We start from the raw sequence: 18,034 nt of genomic DNA on the forward strand, positions 1-18,034 counted from the left end.
GAGGGGGGTGGTGCCCATTAATTTTTTTAAAACTCGCTGATCAGAAATCAGCGTACGTGCTGTGGTGTTACGGCTGACCGCGAGGCGAAGTCGCTTGCGAAAACAGACTCAAAGTCAGCTTAGCGGCGAAATACGGGGCGGTTTGTGTTTGTTGTCACGAGGTATGCTTCCTACACCCCCCTCCGAAAAAAATAAAGGGGCCGAAAAGTAAACAGAAACCGAGGCAGAAGCTGGTGTCGTCTGGAGGAATGAACAGACAGCGCTCCCGTTCGGCTAGCATCTCCTCATTTAACGGTCGCTTCATTTAAAGAAACTCCGATTTGCTTTCTGGAGAGCCCGCAAGGCATTCAAGGAGAGGAGAGGCGAAGGTGAGCAGGCGACAAAGTTTGACAATAACTGAGGGGGTTTTGTTCGTTTGGCTGCTGCTGGATAGAAGAAGGGACGACACGAAAAGCGAGCTGTTAGTGGCTAACGTTAGCTAGCTGGAGTGGAATGAAAAGAGGAGAAAAACGTGTGTTATAGTCAGCTTATAATCACCTTTACTAGTTTATTATACTGTTGACTACTGTTGAAACACACGAAACGGTAAGCTTTTTTAATATCCGCTTTTCAAGCTCAAATGTTAGCCAGTCTAACTTTTCAGCGTCTGTAAGTCCTAAACATGACATGGATAAGCATGGATATAATTAGTCTGTTTATGTCACATCAGTTAGTGGATTACGTTAATATAACATGTCGCTAAAGTGAGCTAGCATTATATAATTTCCTCCCATAGGTCCTCTTAACCTTAGTTGGTGTTATACCACTATTGAAAAACACTGATTTTTTAAATTGTCTTTGTCAGTTTGATTTGCGCCTACCATGGATCTTATTTTTTGTTGGCCACTAGAAGCATGTTTAATCTGCATATTTATTGTGCTAATTGACCAGTTTTCATCCTTTATTTTGTCGTCATTATCTTGAGAGACAGTACTATGCAAAAGTCTTGAGCCACCCGTTATTTCTTTTTAGGAACCAAGCTTTCTCGTCCTTTAGCAATAGTACTCCAGGCTTTCTGAAATGCTCTTTAAAATATTTCTTTGGATGTTGTCTTCTGTTTTTTCACTCACTTTCAGTCCAGTCCTTGTATCTGAACATTTTGAGAGACAGACAGGCTAAATTTTCGGAAGAATCTGAATCGCTAACTTACAATATGAACATGAAACATAGAAAATGTAAACTGTATATTAAAAAAGGCACCCAAAGTGCAATATTACATTTCAATATTTTTTTATCCCCATTATGTACAGTATAGACAAGGTATTACAAGTGAAAATAGGTGAGGTGTGATAAAGAAGAGATATTTGTTGGCTCTAGGTAGGAATGTTTATGAGGTCCATCATGGTGGAGTGAAAAAGCTCCTGTGGCTGTCCAGCACAAGATGGAGAGGGTGTGAATGATTTGCCAATACTGACCATAACTGGGACAGTATCCTCCTTTCTGAAACCTCTGTCAGAGACTCTACACCCACAACATTACTGACTTCAGTTTATTGAGTCTGTTGTTATCTGCTACTCTCTGTCTGCCGACAGACTTTTTTGCGGGTGTTTGTTAAGCCACTCAAGACTGACCTATGACTCATTCGAGCATTTAAAAAAGGCTCCTAACTTAAGGGATGAACCATTGTTGTGTCTACACATAACAGACAACTTAACAAAGAACCAATTTAAAATTTCATCTTGAGGCAGTTTGTTACCAGTGCCTGTTGCTTTAACACATAATTTATTCCCATTTCTTTTTAGCTGACTCTATGAAAAGTACCAAAAATAACACTTTCAAAGATATAAAATAGTATTTTTGCATGAACTAGGTGATTCCTAAAGAGTTACTAGCTGAACACTTGGCATAGCTTGGCTTGGTGTGCAGTATGTCCTTAAAAATTGATTAAGTTAGACACAGAGGTCCAAAGAAAAAAACAACAACAACAATCTGCAGCTGTTGGACAGTATCTGAAAGTCCGACAAAGACCCGACAGTGGACCCGAGAGATGCATTTGACCCCCCAGTTGATTCATCTACTGTTCAGAAATTATATCAGTGGAAAGGTGGCTGTCAAAGAGCCATTAGTAAGCATGAAGTATTCCTGAAGACTACTTAAATAAAGTACAAGAAAACCTGCTTAAGAGAGTTCAGCCTGATCTTACCAAATGTTGACTTTCAAGCTTGTTAGAATGTACAAGCTCTGTTTTTCCCTTTTTTATTGCATTGCCATGGAAGTTTGCATACATTTTAATAAATCGCTGCACCCATTTCCCATTTTCCTAGCAAAATATAAAGAAATCAGGGGAGACTCAAGACTTTCGTACAATACTATATTTTATAAATCATTTTGACAACTGTTAGCTCTGTCTTACAGAAAAGGAGTTTACTCACTTTAGTTAGATTTTGTGAAGATAAGAAGGTATTAATCAGACAATTATTTGCCAAATTAATGGTTTTAATGGTCATGTGGCATTTTAATTTTTGTCTCTCACACCAATAATCACAGATCTAAACATGAAAAAGTTACACAACAATAGAAAGAATATTGGCCAGTAAGTATCAGAACTTTTTTTTTCCACCTTAAATATCTAAAACCCTAAGATGTATAGAAAAAATACTGGCTGATCAGTATTGGAGAATGTTTGGCCTTTTGTTAGGCAAAAAACAATCAATGAAACAAATTATTTTGATAACAGATTAATAATTAATCCTAGTGTCAGTGGAGCAGATGATTAACAATCATCACTTTGACCTCTTCGTTTCATTTCCCCTTTAAAGATTTGTTATTCAAACAAACCATCAGCTGATTCCTGTTCTGCAGCGCTTTGTTCTTTTTAGGAAGCGTCCTTTATTAGGCAATAGGCAGTATTGCATTGTCCTTGTTTGATCTCATTATCTGTAACACATTCCACATTTGTTACACACTTTGAGACCAGAAGGTGTGTGTGATTTTTATGAAATGTGCAGCTGAAGGAAGTGCTTTTTGTCACTGTCAGTTCTCTATAAACAAAATATTTGCAGAAAAAGCCAGTCTATATTTTATTTAGAAAAAAATGATACATAAAATACTCCTATAATTGGACCACATTTCAGCTATCCAATAATAAAGCCAGCAATATAAAAGAGTTTCTTTAATGAGTGTGTCTTTGAAGTCAGAGAAAAGTTTCCGGGAACAGGCACATTTTAAAAAATCATAGACTTTACCTGATTACTTAAAAGTATTGAAGGATATCCAGTTAGGGATATCCAGTTAGGTTGAAAGAGCGAGCAATGTGTCTGTCAGGAAGTTATCATAAAAAGCAGCTGGGCTGAGGCCAGATCCAGAGGTGCAGGAGACGATAACCCCGAAGGGCAGATCAGCCAGGTTTAGGGTTATTACGGGCAGGTTTCTGGACATTTTGATCACACCTCATATATCAGGTGTTGAGCAGATCTCAGTAGCTCTTTGTACTCTTTGGGTTGTTTCTCATGGATCTGAAGTTTTCTTGAGTTTGTCGAGACTCATACATATTGTTAAATTTTTGTAACAATATCTTTATTAATATATAACCCCCCCGAATAAAACAGAGAAAATCAAAAAGAATAATGGACAGGAAAAGGACATCCATGCATCTTCTATTTATCTATACACTCCCTTGCCACTTCATTAAGATGAAATGAAGCTTCAGCGGGGGGTCACCAGTCTACCTGCTGAAAGTATCTTGTCAGACAGGCACAGTGTACAAAGTATGTGGTGCAACCTGTTCTTGTTGCCCTGTTGTGGGTCCGTCATTCACAACAGCTTTGTTAACAGAGTGAAGTTATCACACACAGAGAGCTGCAGCGTTAAAAACAATGAGAAGTATAAAAGATAGGTTGGTGAGTTGGTACTAAGGGGCCTATAATGTGCCCAGAAAATATCTCTCATACCCTTACACCATCACAACTAGTCTGATCCATTGATACAAGCAGTATAGATCCATGCCTTCATGTTTATACAAAATTGTGACCTACCATCCAAATCCAGAGATCAAGACTCAAAAGGCCAGGCTGTCAGGGTCGGACAGTGCCCGACCAGTCGACCTGCCTGTGTGTATATGCATGTGTGTGTTTTCCTCTCTCGCTCTGTTTTCCCTCCCGCTCCGCTGCGGTGTTTACAGAGGTCGCCTAGCAACAAGGGACCTCTGACCCGGAAGTGCTGTCGCCCTGAGCTGCCTCACCTGCAATCGATTCTTCACCAGCTGCTGGGTGCGGCAGTTGCTAACTCTGCGGAGCCCGTTGACTCTCTTGATTTGTCAGGAGTCCCGCCTGAGTACCACGACTTGGCCCAGGTTTTCAGTAAGGACAAAGCCTCCTCGCTTCCGCCCCACCAGCCGTACGATTGTGGAATTGATTTGATTCCCGGCGCTCCCTTACCCACCAGTCGGCTTTATAACATCTCCAAGCCCGAGCGGGAGTCAATGGAACGGTACATTAATGATTCCTTGGCGGCCGGTATAATTCGACCCTCCACGTCACCCTTAGGTGCGGGATTTTTTTTTTGTGGAGAAAAAAGACAAGATGCTCCAGCCATGCATTGACTTCCAGGGATTGAATAAGATCACCATTAAGAACAAGTACCCCTTGCCTCTGCTTGCGTCCGCCTTTGAGCTCCTTCAAGGCGCCACGGTCTTTTCCAAACTGGACCTCCGCAATGCTTATCACCTGGTGCCGATTCGTGAGGGGGATGAATGGAAGACGGCATTTAACACTCACCTTGGGCACTTTGAATACCTGGTGATGCCTTTTGGGCTCACCAATGCCCCTGCCGTCTTCCAGGCCATGATTAATGATGTGTTGTGGGATCTCATTAACCACTGTGTTTTTGTCTACCTAGACGACATTCTCGTGTTTTCCCGGAAACAGGCAGAACATGTGGAGCATGTGAGGCTCGTGCTGCAGCGCCTGTTGGAGAATTGTCTGTTTGTGAAGGCTGAGAAATGTGAGTTCCATGTTCCGACTGTGTCGTTCCTTGGCTTTATTGTGGAGCAGGGGCGGCTGCGCGCGGATCCAGCTAAGGTCAAGGCGGTGGTTGAGTGGCCAGAACCTAAGAGCCGCAGAGAGTTACAAAAGTTCCAGCGGTTTGCTAACTTTTACAGGTGTTTCATTCGCAACTTCAGCAAGATAGCCTTACCACTGACTAACCTCACATCTCCCAAGTTGCAGTTTCAGTGGTCTCCAGACGCCCAGCAGGCCTTCACACGACTTAAAGACCTATTTTCATCAGCACCGGTGTTGGTGCAGGCTGACCTCGACCGTCTGTTCTTCGTGGAAGTTGACGCTTCGGATTCCGGGGTGGGGGCCGTCCTCTCGCAGCAGGTGGAAGGTAAAATGCACCCATGCGCCTTTTTCTCTCACCGGTTGTCATCCGCAGAACAGAATTATGACGTTGGAGACCAGGAGCTACTCGCGGTGAAAGTGGCCCTGGAGGAGTGGTGACATTGGCTGGAAGGGAGTACCCGGTGGTGGTGTGGACTGACCATAAGAACTTGGCGTACCTCCAGGCTGTGAAGCGCCGCAACGCTCGACAAGCCAGGTGGGCCCTGTTCTTCACACGCTTTAACCTCACCATCACATACAGACTTGGATCTCGCAATGCCAAGGCGGATGAGAAGGACATGCCCATCCTGCCTCCCTCGTGTTGTGTTGGTGCTTTGACCTGGGAGATTGAGAGGATCGTGCGAGACGCTCAGCGGCAGGAGGCCAACCCCGGTACGGGCCCGGAGGGCAGGCTGTTTGTTCCTGTGTCGGTCCACAGTAAGGTGCTCCAGTGGGCCCACACCGCACGTTTTGCCTGCCATCCGGGTAAGAACCGCACTATTTTTTTCCTACGACGGTTGTTTTGGTGGCCCACTCTGTTGCAGGATGCGGGAGAGTACGTGGCGGCTTGTCCTGTGTGTGCTAAAAATAAGATGCCGAACTCTCCGCCCGCTGGCCTCCTACGCCCATTGCCTGTGCCCAAGCGTCCCTGGTCACATATTGCTCTGGACTTTGTCATGGGACTGCCTCCGTCCTCAGGTAACACTGTTATACTCACGATCGTTGACCGGTTTTCCAAGGCTGCCCACTTTATAGCCCTACCACGGCTTCCTTCTGCCCTGGAGACGGCCCGACTGCTCACGCAGCACGTGTTCCGGCTCCACGGCATCCCTCGGGACATCATTTCTGATCGGGGTCCCCAGTTCACTTCCCAGGTGTGGAGGGAGTTCTGTGCTGAGCTAGGGGCCCAGGTTAGTTTGTCATCAGGCTTCCATCCTCAAACCAACGGTCAGACTGAACGGGCTAATCAGCCGTTGGAGGCTATGCTGCGTTGTGTCGTCTCATCCAATCAGTCGATTTGGAGCGAGCAGCTTGCATGGGTGGAATATGCCTACAATTCCAGCACGTCAGCAGCCACCGGAGTATCCCCGTTCGAGGCCTCCTTGGGCTATCAACCCCCACTACTTTCCATCACTGAGGGAGAATTGGCTGTTCCATCTGTCCAGCTCCACATGCGGCGCTGCCGGAGGGTGTGGCGTGCCTCCATAGCGGCCCTCCTGAGAACGGCGGACCAAAACAAGAGACTGGCCGATCGTAGCCGCACCCCGAATCCGGACTACCAGGTGGGCCAGCAGGTATGGCTCTCGACCAAACACATTCCACTCAGAACTGAATCAAAGAAGCTTGCTCCCTGGTTCATTGGGCCTTTTTCCATCCAAGCTGTGTTGAACCCTGTGACAGTTCGGTTGAGCCTGCCTCGTAACATGCGATCTAATAATGTTTTTCATGTCTCTCAGGTGAGACCTGTTCGGACCAGCATTTTTCAAATCTTCTGTTTTCCATTTTTGGCACTCAGTGTGGTCTGCTGCTTCGAGGTTTGGCATGTTTGTTCACAGGTGCTCTTCTGCATACCTTGGTTGTAACATTATTTGATTTACTGTTGCCTTCCTGTGAGCTTGTTGCTGATCTACTGGGATTTTCCCAAAACCAGCCTGTCTGGCACCCACAGCCATGCCACATTCAAAGTCACTTAAATCACCTTTCTTCCCATTCTGATGCTCAATTTGAACTTTACTAAAGTGTGTTGACCATTTCTACATGTCTAAATCTGTTGAGTTTCTGCTATGTGATTGGCAGATTAGATAAGTAAAAAAGTTTTAATCTTTCTGTGATATCCATTGAAACATCATCCTTTTAACCTCTGTGCATTTAGTATCTATCTATCGATCGATCGATCGCACATGCTCACATTAACAAATAATAGGAGTAATCTGAGGCATGTGTTTGCTGGCAGAGTGAGAACTCCAGCACAAGCTGATTTCCAATCCTCTGCTGGGATTTCGGTTTCCAAATCTTTGCTCCCAGCATTGACCTTGTCGTGTGGACACTTGAGTATAAACATAATACAAACCTGTGATATGATATCCTTTCTTAAACCCTCATCACATTACACTGTGGGAGTCTAATAAGTGATTTGTGTTGTTAATCTTTTATGAAAGGCTCACCTGTACGTATTTAACGAAGTGAAATCACCTACAGATTCTTGTTTCTCCTCAGAAGATGGAGTTGGTGTTTTTCCGGCTCCCGGGACATGGGAACATGACCCTGAAGCACATGAATTCACTGAGATCCCGCCAGCATTTCTGCGACATCACTATCGTGGCCAGTAACAACCAGACGTTCAGGGGACATAAGGTGGTGCTGGCTGCCTGCTCACCCTTCCTGAGAGATCAGTTCCTCCTCAACCCATCGTCCAGGCTTCAGGTAGGCCGCCGTCAGCACACCGTGCCATTATGGCTCCTATTCAGAGTAAATTAAACTCTTCTGTGTTCCTGATTTTTCTCCAGGTGTCGATGCTGTACAGCTCCACAGTGGTGTGTGATCTGCTTCAGTCTTGCTACACTGGTATCCTGCAGTTCAACCCAGAGGAGATCGTAAACTACCTGACGGCTGCCAGCTACCTTCAGATGGAGCACATCGTAGAGCGCTGCAGAGGAGCTCTGGAGAAATATGTGCAGCTGAAGAACCCCAGTCAATCGAAGGTCAGTCAGTAGACATTCATGTGATCAGTCATGTGATCAGGGCTTGCTGGTCGTCCAACATACAAGGCTGAAAACAAAAGGCAATAGAGCGTTTGTATCTGTGGCCCCCAGACTCTGGAACTCCCTTCCTTTAAGCCTGAGATCTGTGGACTCAGTGGTTTTATTTAAAAAACAGCTAAAAACCCATCTTTTTAAACTTGCTTTTGGTTGATTTCTGTTTTTATGTTCTAGTTTTTCTGTGAAGCACTTTGTGATTTTTGTCTTGAAAGGTGCTATACAAATATAATTTTACTTACTTACTTACATTAAATTATATTTCTTCCTGCTTTCTTACCTGGAGTTTAATTATTAACATTTATTTAGTAATTTAGCACATAAAGCAGTCCAACTATAATTTTTTTATTTTCTGATTACAGGTTTTTCAACTGGAAATCTTGCACATTTTTCACCCTAAGCTGTGTGCACATTCTCAGCACTTGCAAAACTTATTTTGATAAAGTTTTACTAGATTTTCTGTAATCCTGTTTTCCTTTTTTGTGCACCTGAAGGGAGAGAGTATGTACTCGGTTCAGTTTATTTATCTCTGTTTTTTGGCAGTCTAGCATCCACAGTTTTCAAGATATAATTTTCAAATTTTGTGAGATGGTAGATACCAATAACAGCTCGAGCGGTTAATTTAGGTGAAAATCAAGTTCAGCTGTTATAGCTGCCTACCAATATCAAGGTCAAGGTCACACCAAATGTGAAAATCAGTAAAAACTTTATATTACCCACAATTTTGAGTACCTAGATTGGGTTAACATTTAACCTTGAGTGTCATTGTAAGCACCTAAGGTTAAATTCCAAGCAACTATATTGAGTAGTATATCACGTGAAAGGGCACAGAGAGAGCTGTACAACACACTTTTTATTTTTTCAACACAACGCCCTATGTCAGCACAGTGATGCCATACATTTTCGCCAAATCACACACTGCTTATTTTAAAGGGGACATGAAATGTTACACATATAAAGGCTAATTTACAGGCGCTGGTCTCAAAATGCGACATAGATGTAAAAATTTTAAAAACACGTTTAGCGCCATCTTCTGTCAGTACGAAACATGACGTCATGTGGTTGGTTGGTTGGATGGGGCTAATAGACTTACATTAGTTTGTTAGCTTACTAGTGACAGAATCGTTAACTTAGAGGAAAATAAGGACACTAAAACTAAAAATCAGTTTAAGGGGATCCCATTAGTGCTGCCCCTGTTTGCAACAGTGAATTTTACATCAAGAAACCAATTTGACAATGACACAAAAAATGTAAATGTCCTATAGTATATATATAACCTACTGTAGGATATAAAATATGCTACAGGAGATTTCCATATTAACAATGCTGACATCAGCGTAAAACATCCAAATCTTATCCTTTTTCTAGACGCCCACAGAGGAAACTGAGACCAGGCCGGTGATCGTCAGTGGCAGTGTCCATTCAGTCGCATCACCTCCACCTAGGCAGCCTTCCCCTGTACACTCCCACAGCCCCGTAGTGCGCTCGGTGGAGGAGAGCAACGGCGAATTGTCTGCTCAGGGAAGCAGTCAGCTGCATGATGACAATGCTGCACTGGATGAGGGCTTCATTAAGGTATTTCTTTTTCTAATAACATTTTAGATCATTTGCACTTGTGCATAGGATGTTGTTTTGACGTCTGGGAAAATAATTTAGACTAACTGACTTTTCTGTGAGTAAGGAACAAGATTAATTTTAAGGATAATTTAAAGTTGATCATAACACAATTTCTAACATTATTACTCAATGAAGAGGATATATGCAGCCCATTAGTTTTACATTTATCATTCTTTTTAATTTATTTATTTTTCAGTTGAGTTTGGTTTCAGTTCACTTCCTGGTTAGGTTTGTGCATTTCAGTTTAGTTTTTATTGCTTTCAGTGTTTCTTTTAGGGAATTTGAATTGTCATACAGGGGCCTTTTGTGGACAGGAAGTCAGACAGAGAAACTGCATAGAGAACACAGCCAATTTTCAAAATAAGACGCCTTGCCGGCTAAGAAGAGCTCTGCTTCTGAATGCTGTCGGCGACAGACTGCATGGGAGACATGACAACAAAGACTTGCACTCGGGATGTTGCTGTCATGTACCAAAGCCTCTGGGCTGGTTTACACATTTCCTGTATTTTTTTTATTTTAGTTCATTTTTGTACAAAGTAAAATAAAGTGTAGTTTATTTGTAATTCAAAAAATGTAGTTCTTATTCTAGTGTTGGTTAACAGATTAAAGATCATACTGTCAATTATCCTGACTGTAGCATTTTCTGAAAAATAATTTGGGTTAGAAACACTATATATATTTGAACGCTGTTCTTTTTCAGTTAGGACAATACAGTTTTGCTCTGCTTCTGGTGTGCATACTGATTTATGGTGGAGACATGGGGAGATGTCTCCTCAGAGGGGATGCAGTCTCAGAAGAAATGTCTCCGTGAGGAGGGGGTATAGGAAATTAGATTGGAATAGGATGGCAGTCCATTTTTTTTTACTCAAAATAGAATAAAAATGATATTTGTGGTCATTTCTGTATCCTAAAGAACATGTTGTAGTTTCTGATTTTTCAATTGTACAAATGATCCTTTGGTTGAACTTTCTTATCCTGTTGGTTCTGCACAGTCCTGCCAAAATCTGCCATAAATCACCCCGACAGATCGCTCTGTAAGGAGACGAAAAGGTTCTTCTTGCACATGTTTAATGTTTAGTTTGTCACTTTTATGGTTTAGGGTCAGAGGTCGGGTTTAGGCCAAGCATGGGGAATGTTAGCCTGTGAGATGGAGCTGTTTTGACCTCTGGTATCTGCTACACTGTTAACCCCCTGATTAATCACTCATGGTGCAGCCTGGAAACAGTCAGTGAACTTCAGTCTTAACAGCTTCTCTTAAAGCTACTTGGAGCCATGTGGTCCAATTAAGGAGATGAAGGTTGCAGAGGTGTCCATCCTAATGAATAGAGCTGGAAAAGACCTCAAGGATAATGATAAAAAAAAAATCCTCATAATTTACCGAAGCCTTTGCTCATGTGTCCTATTTTTCTAAAGTGGTATTTAATTTATTCAAGCAAAGAATACGCTTTTGAAATAACAAGAAAAATCCTGAAAAAACTCATCATTAAGCGTACTGGGCAGGTCATCAGATGTCACCTTTATGGGAATAGTGTTAACAGGAAAGAGGAAAAATCTTCATATACTGGCTCTTGGTTGGAGTAAGCAGTTTGAAGCACACATGGGTATTTTGATGGGTATTCTTTTTTTCCTGTTTTCTGGTAGTTTCCAGGCATCTTTAGTTGTAGCCTTAGACACCTCACTAAGTCTGCACTTCTCTTACAGGTCAATGCATCAGATGAGGATGAAGAGGCCAGACAGGTGAACTACAATATGTTAAGAGTGTATATTTCTGAAAATGAGCACACTGACAGAGACAGGGAGGAGGAAAAAGGAGCTCCCTCTGAGGTACCTCAAGGCGCCAACTTCTCAGAGACAGAAGAAGTTGTGATTGGAGAAAGCGGCGAGTATGACTTGAATCCAGCAGGTCTCAGTTCTGGAGAGTTTTCAGTAGAAAGTCTCCGCGCTCTAAGTCGAAGAATCTCCGAGACTAATTTTGGCCACAGCAGAGGAAGGGGAAGGGGGAGGGGTTTAAAAAGAAAAAGGTGGGTGTCATCTCAGGAGAAAAGACCTTCAGGCATCACCCAACACCAGGATCTCTGGTATCTTACATCTGCCGGAGGGGGCTTCGGCCTGGACTACAGCCAAGAAGGACTCAGGGCATCAAGAAATATTGTCACAGTTGAGATCCCAGAGTTGGACTTCAGCATGGGCAGCACACAGGGGGAAAAGGTTTCACCGATACCCGCTAACAGTCTTAACCAGTTCTCCCTGGAAGAGTCTGCTTGTGGTGCTGGTGAAGGGAGTTCAGGGTTGACGACTGTTGGAACAAACGAAGGCAGCGATGAGTCGGTTGCCGTGGTGGGGTCTACTTCCAGCGTGGCTGGCCCTGTAATCTGCGAGCACTGCAACATGACTTTCCCTTCAGCCCATTCCCTCGCAATCCACTCCCGCTCCACTCACCTGCTCTATGCCTGCCCCTGCTGCGGGAAGCACTTCCACCACTCTACGAACCTCACCCGGCACATGGCCGTGCACAGAGGGGCCGGCAAAACGCACCAGTGCCCCCTGTGCTACAAGACGTTCACCCAAAAATCCACTCTGATAGACCACATGAACCTCCACAGTGGCGAGCGGCCTCATCGCTGCGCTTACTGCCACGCCCACTTTGCCCACAAGCCCGCCTTACGTCGGCACCTGAAGGAGCAGCACGGCAAAACCACGGGGCAGAACTCCCTACACGAGCAGGAGGAGAGGGAGAGAGCAAGAGGAGCAGCTGGGAGAATACGAGAGGAGGAGCAAGAATGTCTGGTTACTGAGTAATAAGTCTTGTTACAGACTTCAGGCTTGACGGCTTGTTGCAGTTACATTTGAACTTCATGTGATCAGTGTCAACACAATGTGGAAATTAAGTGTGTGCTAAAAAAATAAATGCCTTTACATTCTGGCTGCCAAATAAAAGACCTTTCACATATAGCTTTTTTTTTTTAGTAAAAAGGAAGAAAAATGTTACTTGACATTATAGTAAAACACTGGTATAAAAATATCTGATGGCTCTGTTTAGTTTGTGACAGTGAGTCTGCATGAACAATACCAGGACCCCGAAGCCAAAGCAGAGGAAATTTTAACCGTCCATATTTTTTATTATTCACACTTGTGCTTTTCCTACTGTGTAAAGTGTTCGTTTTAACATTGTTTTTGACTCAGAGCTGCAGTCTTCAACTTGAATATGTTGTACGTGGAGTCAGCGCAGTGACTGACTGCAAGTCAAAGACTCTGTGAATGAGTGTAAATAAAACAGCTAGAGAGAAACCTCTCTGTTTCGAGTAACTGTTACTCCACTAAAGCCCCACCAACACCTTCTTTTTGCAAGGAGTAGCCAATCAGAAGAAGGTCGATTTGAAGGACAGGAGCTAAACTGGCTTATTGTAGAGCATGAGCTGAATGGTTGATAAGTAAGGGTTAGATTCATACAATTCTACTCCAGAAGAGTCCAAGAATAAAAAACATGCAGCTGACAATGAGGATAATGAGTCTACTTTTTTCCATGACAACAGATAGCAGGGCACATCTCAGAAGACAAGATGTTTCTTTCTAGAAGGTATTTTTAGAGTCAAAACTGAGTCATTTAATATATAAATCAGAAGTCATATGTTTTTTAATATGAATGAGTGACCTACACAAAAGAAAACATTCACAAATACAATTCTTTTACATTTTGAGCTGAGATGTGTAGTTTCACATGCAAAGCTGCATATGTAGCATTACATCCAGCCTAGAGTAACTACAATGCTCTGATCAAAAAGGCTACTGATAATCTTTTATGTCTTCTACAAAGCACATGCAGCAGGTTAGCAGCTCAGAAACAGAGCAACAAAAACATGGACTTTTCATCCCAGGAAAAGATCTTCACTGTACACCACTTGGTTCCTTTTGTCCCGGTAGGAGCCTTTAGTGCTGTTCTGCACGGCTGTAAAAGAAAGATAGGGGTGACGGTTAATCCACGCTGTGCAGACACACAAGCTGTTTGATCAGTGTCTAAACGCACAATACGAGTGCTGTATTTACCCAGTGAAGCCCACACAGATTTGCCAGTGGCAGCGTCCAGCATCGGCTGCTTCCTGGCGATGCTGACTTTGATGTGAACGTCTCCCACCGTGGTTCCATTCAACTGTGAAACAAAAAACAGCAAAGCCAGTTCAGCCCTTTGGTCTGCTGTGTAGAAATAAACCAGGCGCCTGTAAAACTACAGCAAGTCTTTATCATTAAGTCATTATTGTGCTCTGATGAAGGCCACAAGGGCAAAGCGCCTGCGTGTTTGTGGACATACCAAAGAGTCATATTTACTTTTTTTCCCCCTTTAAATTAATAATTGGATTTTTTGGATGATTTCTTAGACTGAAGTTGCTCATTTTTGAAGCCAAGCAGTAATCAGTATTGAGACCACCCAGTTAGCTGGAAGATATACTGTCCTCCCTGAGCTGCTTGTATTTAACTGAATAAGATAACTGTCCTTTGAAGGAGTTTCCAAATTCTTTAATCGTTTTAACCACTGTCTGGGCCATAGGATGATAACGTTATGCCAACTCGAGGGACCATGCTGACCATGCACCTAATCAAAGAAGATGTAAAGTCTTATTGTGGTACAGCTTTGCCTGTATTGCAATTTAGACATTCACCAAATCAATACCTGAAAAAAACAAAACAAACACAATAGACATAACAGCTGGGTGGCAGAAAGAAAGATTGCACCAACCTCAGCAACAGCCTGGTCTGCAGACTCCATCTTCTCAAAAGTGATAAATGCACAACTGGACAGAAGAACAAAACCGAAAAGGAAGAATAAATCATCGTCACACTACTTATATTACTGCATGAAAATGCAGGCAGAAATTACACTTATGAGCACACAGTTTTGTTTAAAGCCTCCTTACTTGCGTGGGTTGTCCATCGAGAGATCGATGATGTTTCCGTGTTGAGAGAAAGCCGAGCGCAGGCTGTCCTCGCCGAGCCCAGAGCCATAAACGTAAACGGTATTCCCCTTTCGCACTCCTCTGCGCTCTGGGTACGAGTCTGACCCTGAGAGTGAAAAAAGCAGACAGGGACAAATCATAAACCAGCAATGTTTTAATGTAGCTTGTTTTGTCACAATTTTATTCTTCCATAAGTATTACAAAAAAATTAACTAAAAAAATAAGATAAAAATTACTGGAGAAGTATGGAAGCAGCACTGTGTACAGAATAAGTGACTTCATTGTATTAACATGTACTTTTTGGTCAACACGTTTCCACAAACTAATTCCACTTTATAACTGCCAATAATTGGATTTGTAGCAAAGCTGTTCCCACAAAGCTTTCTAGAAGTACACAAACCAGGGCTATTTTTGGATCTTTTAAGAGTATCACAGTGGAAACCTCTTTAAGAGCATCAAATAACCACTTTGAAAAGAATGATGATCCAAAACACTGCAGCAAGAGCAGTGACAAGAATCCGAGAGAGATCATATTACTCTCCAGTTAGCTTCTCTTCACTGGCTCGAGAAAATGCAGACTAGATTAGTTTGTGCTCAGGTCTGGATCAGGTATTTTGAACAATCCCTCAGTCTTTAAAGCCCAAGGCTACTTGGGGACCTCCCACGATGAACTGAGCACCTACCCTCTCCTTAACTATTATATTAACACATCTTTTCTCTTCTTGTATCTTCCAACAGGTTTCTCTGACAGCATGTTCATAATCTTTGGTTAGAACTGGTTAGTGTTTCGTCCGTAAGGCAATCAGCCTTAAAATTTCTTAACCCCTAATTTGATTTTGACACCTATCAATAAGATTAGAAATAAGTAGACTAGGTCAAGGATGAATTTGTAAACTCTTGACATTGTACATTACAAAAGATAAGCAAGCCTTGGCCAACCACATCTAAATAATAATGGATTGCATTTATACAGCACTTTTCGAGACCCTCAAAGTGCTTTACAATTCCACTATTCATTCACCCTCACATTCACACACTGGTGGAGGCAAGCTACAGTTGTAGCCACAGCTGCCCTGGGGCAAACTGACAGAAGCGAGGCTGCCATATCGCGCCATCGGCCCCTCTGTCCATCACCAGTAGGCGGTAGATGAAGTGTCTTGCCCAAGGACACAACGACCAAGACAGACAGAGCTGGGGATCAAATCGGCAACCTTCCGGTTACAAGATGAGCTTCCCAACCCCTTGAACCACAGTTGCCCCATCTTTTTATTTCCCCATCTGATTTTTTTCTGAAGATGGGGAAATAAAAATGCAAAGAGACAAACATTAGGTCTAAAGTTCACATAACAGAAAATGGTTACTTACGTCTGAAGGGTCCATCTCTGTCTCTGTCCCTTTCCCGGTCTCGATCCCTGTCTCGGCTTCGGTCTCTGTCTCGTTCCCGTTCCCGTTCCCTGTCTCTTTCCCTGCCTCGGTCTCGATCTCTGTCCCGTTCTCTGTCTCTCTCCCTTTCCCGCTCTCTATCCAGATCTCGGTCACGGTCCCGCTCGCGCTCTCTGTCTCTCTCCATGTCCCGGCTGGATGACATGCTGCCTCCTTCGTCCTCATCCCGGTATCGGTCGCTTGAACTAACAAAGCTGCAGCAGAAAACAAAGAAACCAAGTTAGACCCACAGATACAGAATTTTGGCATATTAAACATGCTGTTCATTATGGATTTGGAAATTACCTCTCATATAGAGACTTCCTGTGGGCTCTTTTTCCAGACTAGAAGAAACCAAAAAAATATGATAATATTAAATTTAACAGAAACAAAGTGGTAAAGCAATGCTTAATGTCGTGTATTTTACCTCAGGCTGGTCTTCATCTGTCGAGACACTCCTTTGGAATGGTAAGAAAGCAGGAACTGGGCCTTTTTCGGGGTCCTGTGAGACATGAAGAGCAAAAATCAACCACATGTGAGGAGGAGAGTTTAATAACAATTTCACAACTGCTCGTAAATGCCAGAAATAAGAATTACAGGTCATGCAATATATTTACTGACATCCCACCTTGAGCTTAATTTCCAGCATTCGAGACCTTTTAAATCCAGAGTTTTTATTCTCAGATTTAATAGCACTGATGGCCCCTGACTTGATGAGCATCTTTGCTTGTTCTGTTGCTGTTGCAGTGTCAACAACGGGCTGGTCTGACAGTGCTTTGACAAAGAAAAGAAACACACAAAAAAAGTAAATAACAGTACAACCAGTGTTTAAAACAAGCCACTCCAATGAACAATAATAAAAAATACACATCTTAGATTAGATCAAATATTCTACTGGTGTTATGTTTAAATTTTACAGTATAAACCTATGAGTCCCATATATGACAAGTCAGATTTTTCCAGTTAGTTGCTGGTGCTTCAGATTATAATGTTGATGTAAATTACATGCACTTACTCCGTTTCAAGCCACTCTGGTTTGTCTGGTTGGTTGAACTCTGCTTTTTCAAGGCAACCAGTGCCTTTTTCTGAACAGAGAGGTAAAAAGTGAACATACAAAGCTTTATTTTAGTCTTCAGTGTAGCTATTTTACATATTCACGTGTGTCTTCGAGGTTGGAAGCGGGATGAAATGTTAAATCTCTGTACAGTGTAGCAAAGAGGAAGCTTATATTATGAAAAAGTGATGTTTTCCTGTTTGGAATGTTCCACAATTTAGTACAGACCAAAAAGAGCATTGAGTTTCACCTTACATACCTTTTTCTTGAGTTTAGCATATTTCTTTTGTAAAGCCTCCTCTTCCTCCGTCAGCGAGCTCGGAAACACCACCATGATGACAATCACTAAAATGCAGAAAACATGTTTTAATGAAAGAAAAAAAAATACTATTTTAAGAGAGGTAAACAAAAAATAACGGATTCCCCTATTGATTTACCACGACCAGCTGGCCACAAGCTAATTAGCCAGAAACCACAACACGACTTCTTTCAGATCAAATACAAAAACTGTTCACTCAATCCAGACAGTGTGTAAATCCGACGTCTACCTCGATATCAAGATACCAGTGAAGTCCTACAGGAGCTATAAAAAAAACAAATGCCCATTATTTGAATCTGTTTTAATCGCTTACCAGCTTCAAACAGTTGCAACGGCTAATAGGAAGAATAATGCCGACGCGTAAATGTGACGTTGTTCTCTTTATGTTTTGTTTTGTTTTGTTTTTGCAAAAAAGTTTATAATATTATTTTTAAAAGCACAGAAAACGATATTTCTAACTTACAAAACATTTTATCTTATAAAAGTTTTTGTAAGAATTTTTTAAAAAGGTTTTTATGTCTTTGCGTTTCAGTCGAGCAGTTTTTTGCTAGCCACTTCCG

At 42.5% G+C, this 18,034-nt stretch overlaps 2 protein-coding genes across 3 annotated transcripts; one reads left to right on the plus strand and one right to left on the minus strand.

Moving 5' to 3' along the window:
- Positions 1-46: 46 nt before the first annotated feature.
- LOC135932869 (zinc finger and BTB domain-containing protein 12-like) lies at positions 47-13,282 on the plus strand. Of its 2 annotated transcripts, none has more exons than XM_065470581.1 (5): positions 47-368; positions 7,578-7,781; positions 7,865-8,059; positions 9,482-9,688; positions 11,432-13,282. In XM_065470581.1, exons 2-5 carry the CDS (start codon positions 7,578-7,580, stop codon positions 12,527-12,529), a joined length of 1,704 nt encoding a protein of 567 aa, XP_065326653.1. In that variant the 5' UTR covers positions 47-368; the 3' UTR covers positions 12,530-13,282. The 2 variants fall into 2 exon arrangements, with proteins under 2 accessions (XP_065326653.1, XP_065326650.1); XM_065470578.1 differs by having other exon boundaries at positions 7,575-7,781; positions 11,432-13,280.
- Positions 13,283-13,342: 60 nt separating this feature from the next.
- nelfe (negative elongation factor complex member E) lies at positions 13,343-17,875 on the minus strand. Its single transcript, XM_065470582.1, has 11 exons — positions 17,788-17,875; positions 17,415-17,500; positions 17,117-17,186; positions 16,730-16,875; positions 16,529-16,603; positions 16,408-16,445; positions 16,045-16,316; positions 14,641-14,785; positions 14,463-14,517; positions 13,775-13,877; positions 13,343-13,676 (listed from the first exon to the last, which is right to left on the minus strand). The coding sequence occupies exons 2-11, from the start codon at positions 17,487-17,489 to the stop codon at positions 13,597-13,599; spliced, it is 1,059 nt and encodes a 352-aa protein (XP_065326654.1). The 5' UTR covers positions 17,490-17,500; positions 17,788-17,875; the 3' UTR covers positions 13,343-13,596.
- Between the last annotated feature and the right edge of the window lie 159 nt (positions 17,876-18,034).

This window comes from Pelmatolapia mariae, linkage group LG22 (genome assembly GCF_036321145.2).
Source record: "Pelmatolapia mariae isolate MD_Pm_ZW linkage group LG22, Pm_UMD_F_2, whole genome shotgun sequence".
In the NCBI taxonomy this organism is placed as follows: Eukaryota; Metazoa; Chordata; class Actinopteri; order Cichliformes; family Cichlidae; genus Pelmatolapia; species Pelmatolapia mariae.

What these genes read in the sequence shown, in the direction of transcription:
- nelfe (XM_065470582.1), bottom strand. Translation starts at nt 17,489, where the DNA reads ATGGTGGTGTTTCCGAGCTCGCTGACGGAGGAAGAGGAGGCTTTACAA. An exon ending in CAGACCAGGCTGTTGCTGAG is followed by an intron (nt 13,878 to 14,462) that starts GTTGGTGCAATC and finishes TTTGTTTCACAG; the next exon opens with TTGAATGGAACCACGGTGGG. An exon ending in ATCTGTGTGGGCTTCACTGG is followed by an intron (nt 13,677 to 13,774) that starts GTAAATACAGCA and finishes TTTCTTTTACAG; the next exon opens with CCGTGCAGAACAGCACTAAA.
- LOC135932869 (XM_065470581.1), top strand. Translation starts at nt 7,578, where the DNA reads ATGGAGTTGGTGTTTTTCCGGCTCCCGGGACATGGGAACATGACCCTG. An exon ending in ACCCATCGTCCAGGCTTCAG is followed by an intron (nt 7,782 to 7,864) that starts GTAGGCCGCCGT and finishes ATTTTTCTCCAG; the next exon opens with GTGTCGATGCTGTACAGCTC. An exon ending in AGAACCCCAGTCAATCGAAG is followed by an intron (nt 8,060 to 9,481) that starts GTCAGTCAGTAG and finishes TCCTTTTTCTAG; the next exon opens with ACGCCCACAGAGGAAACTGA.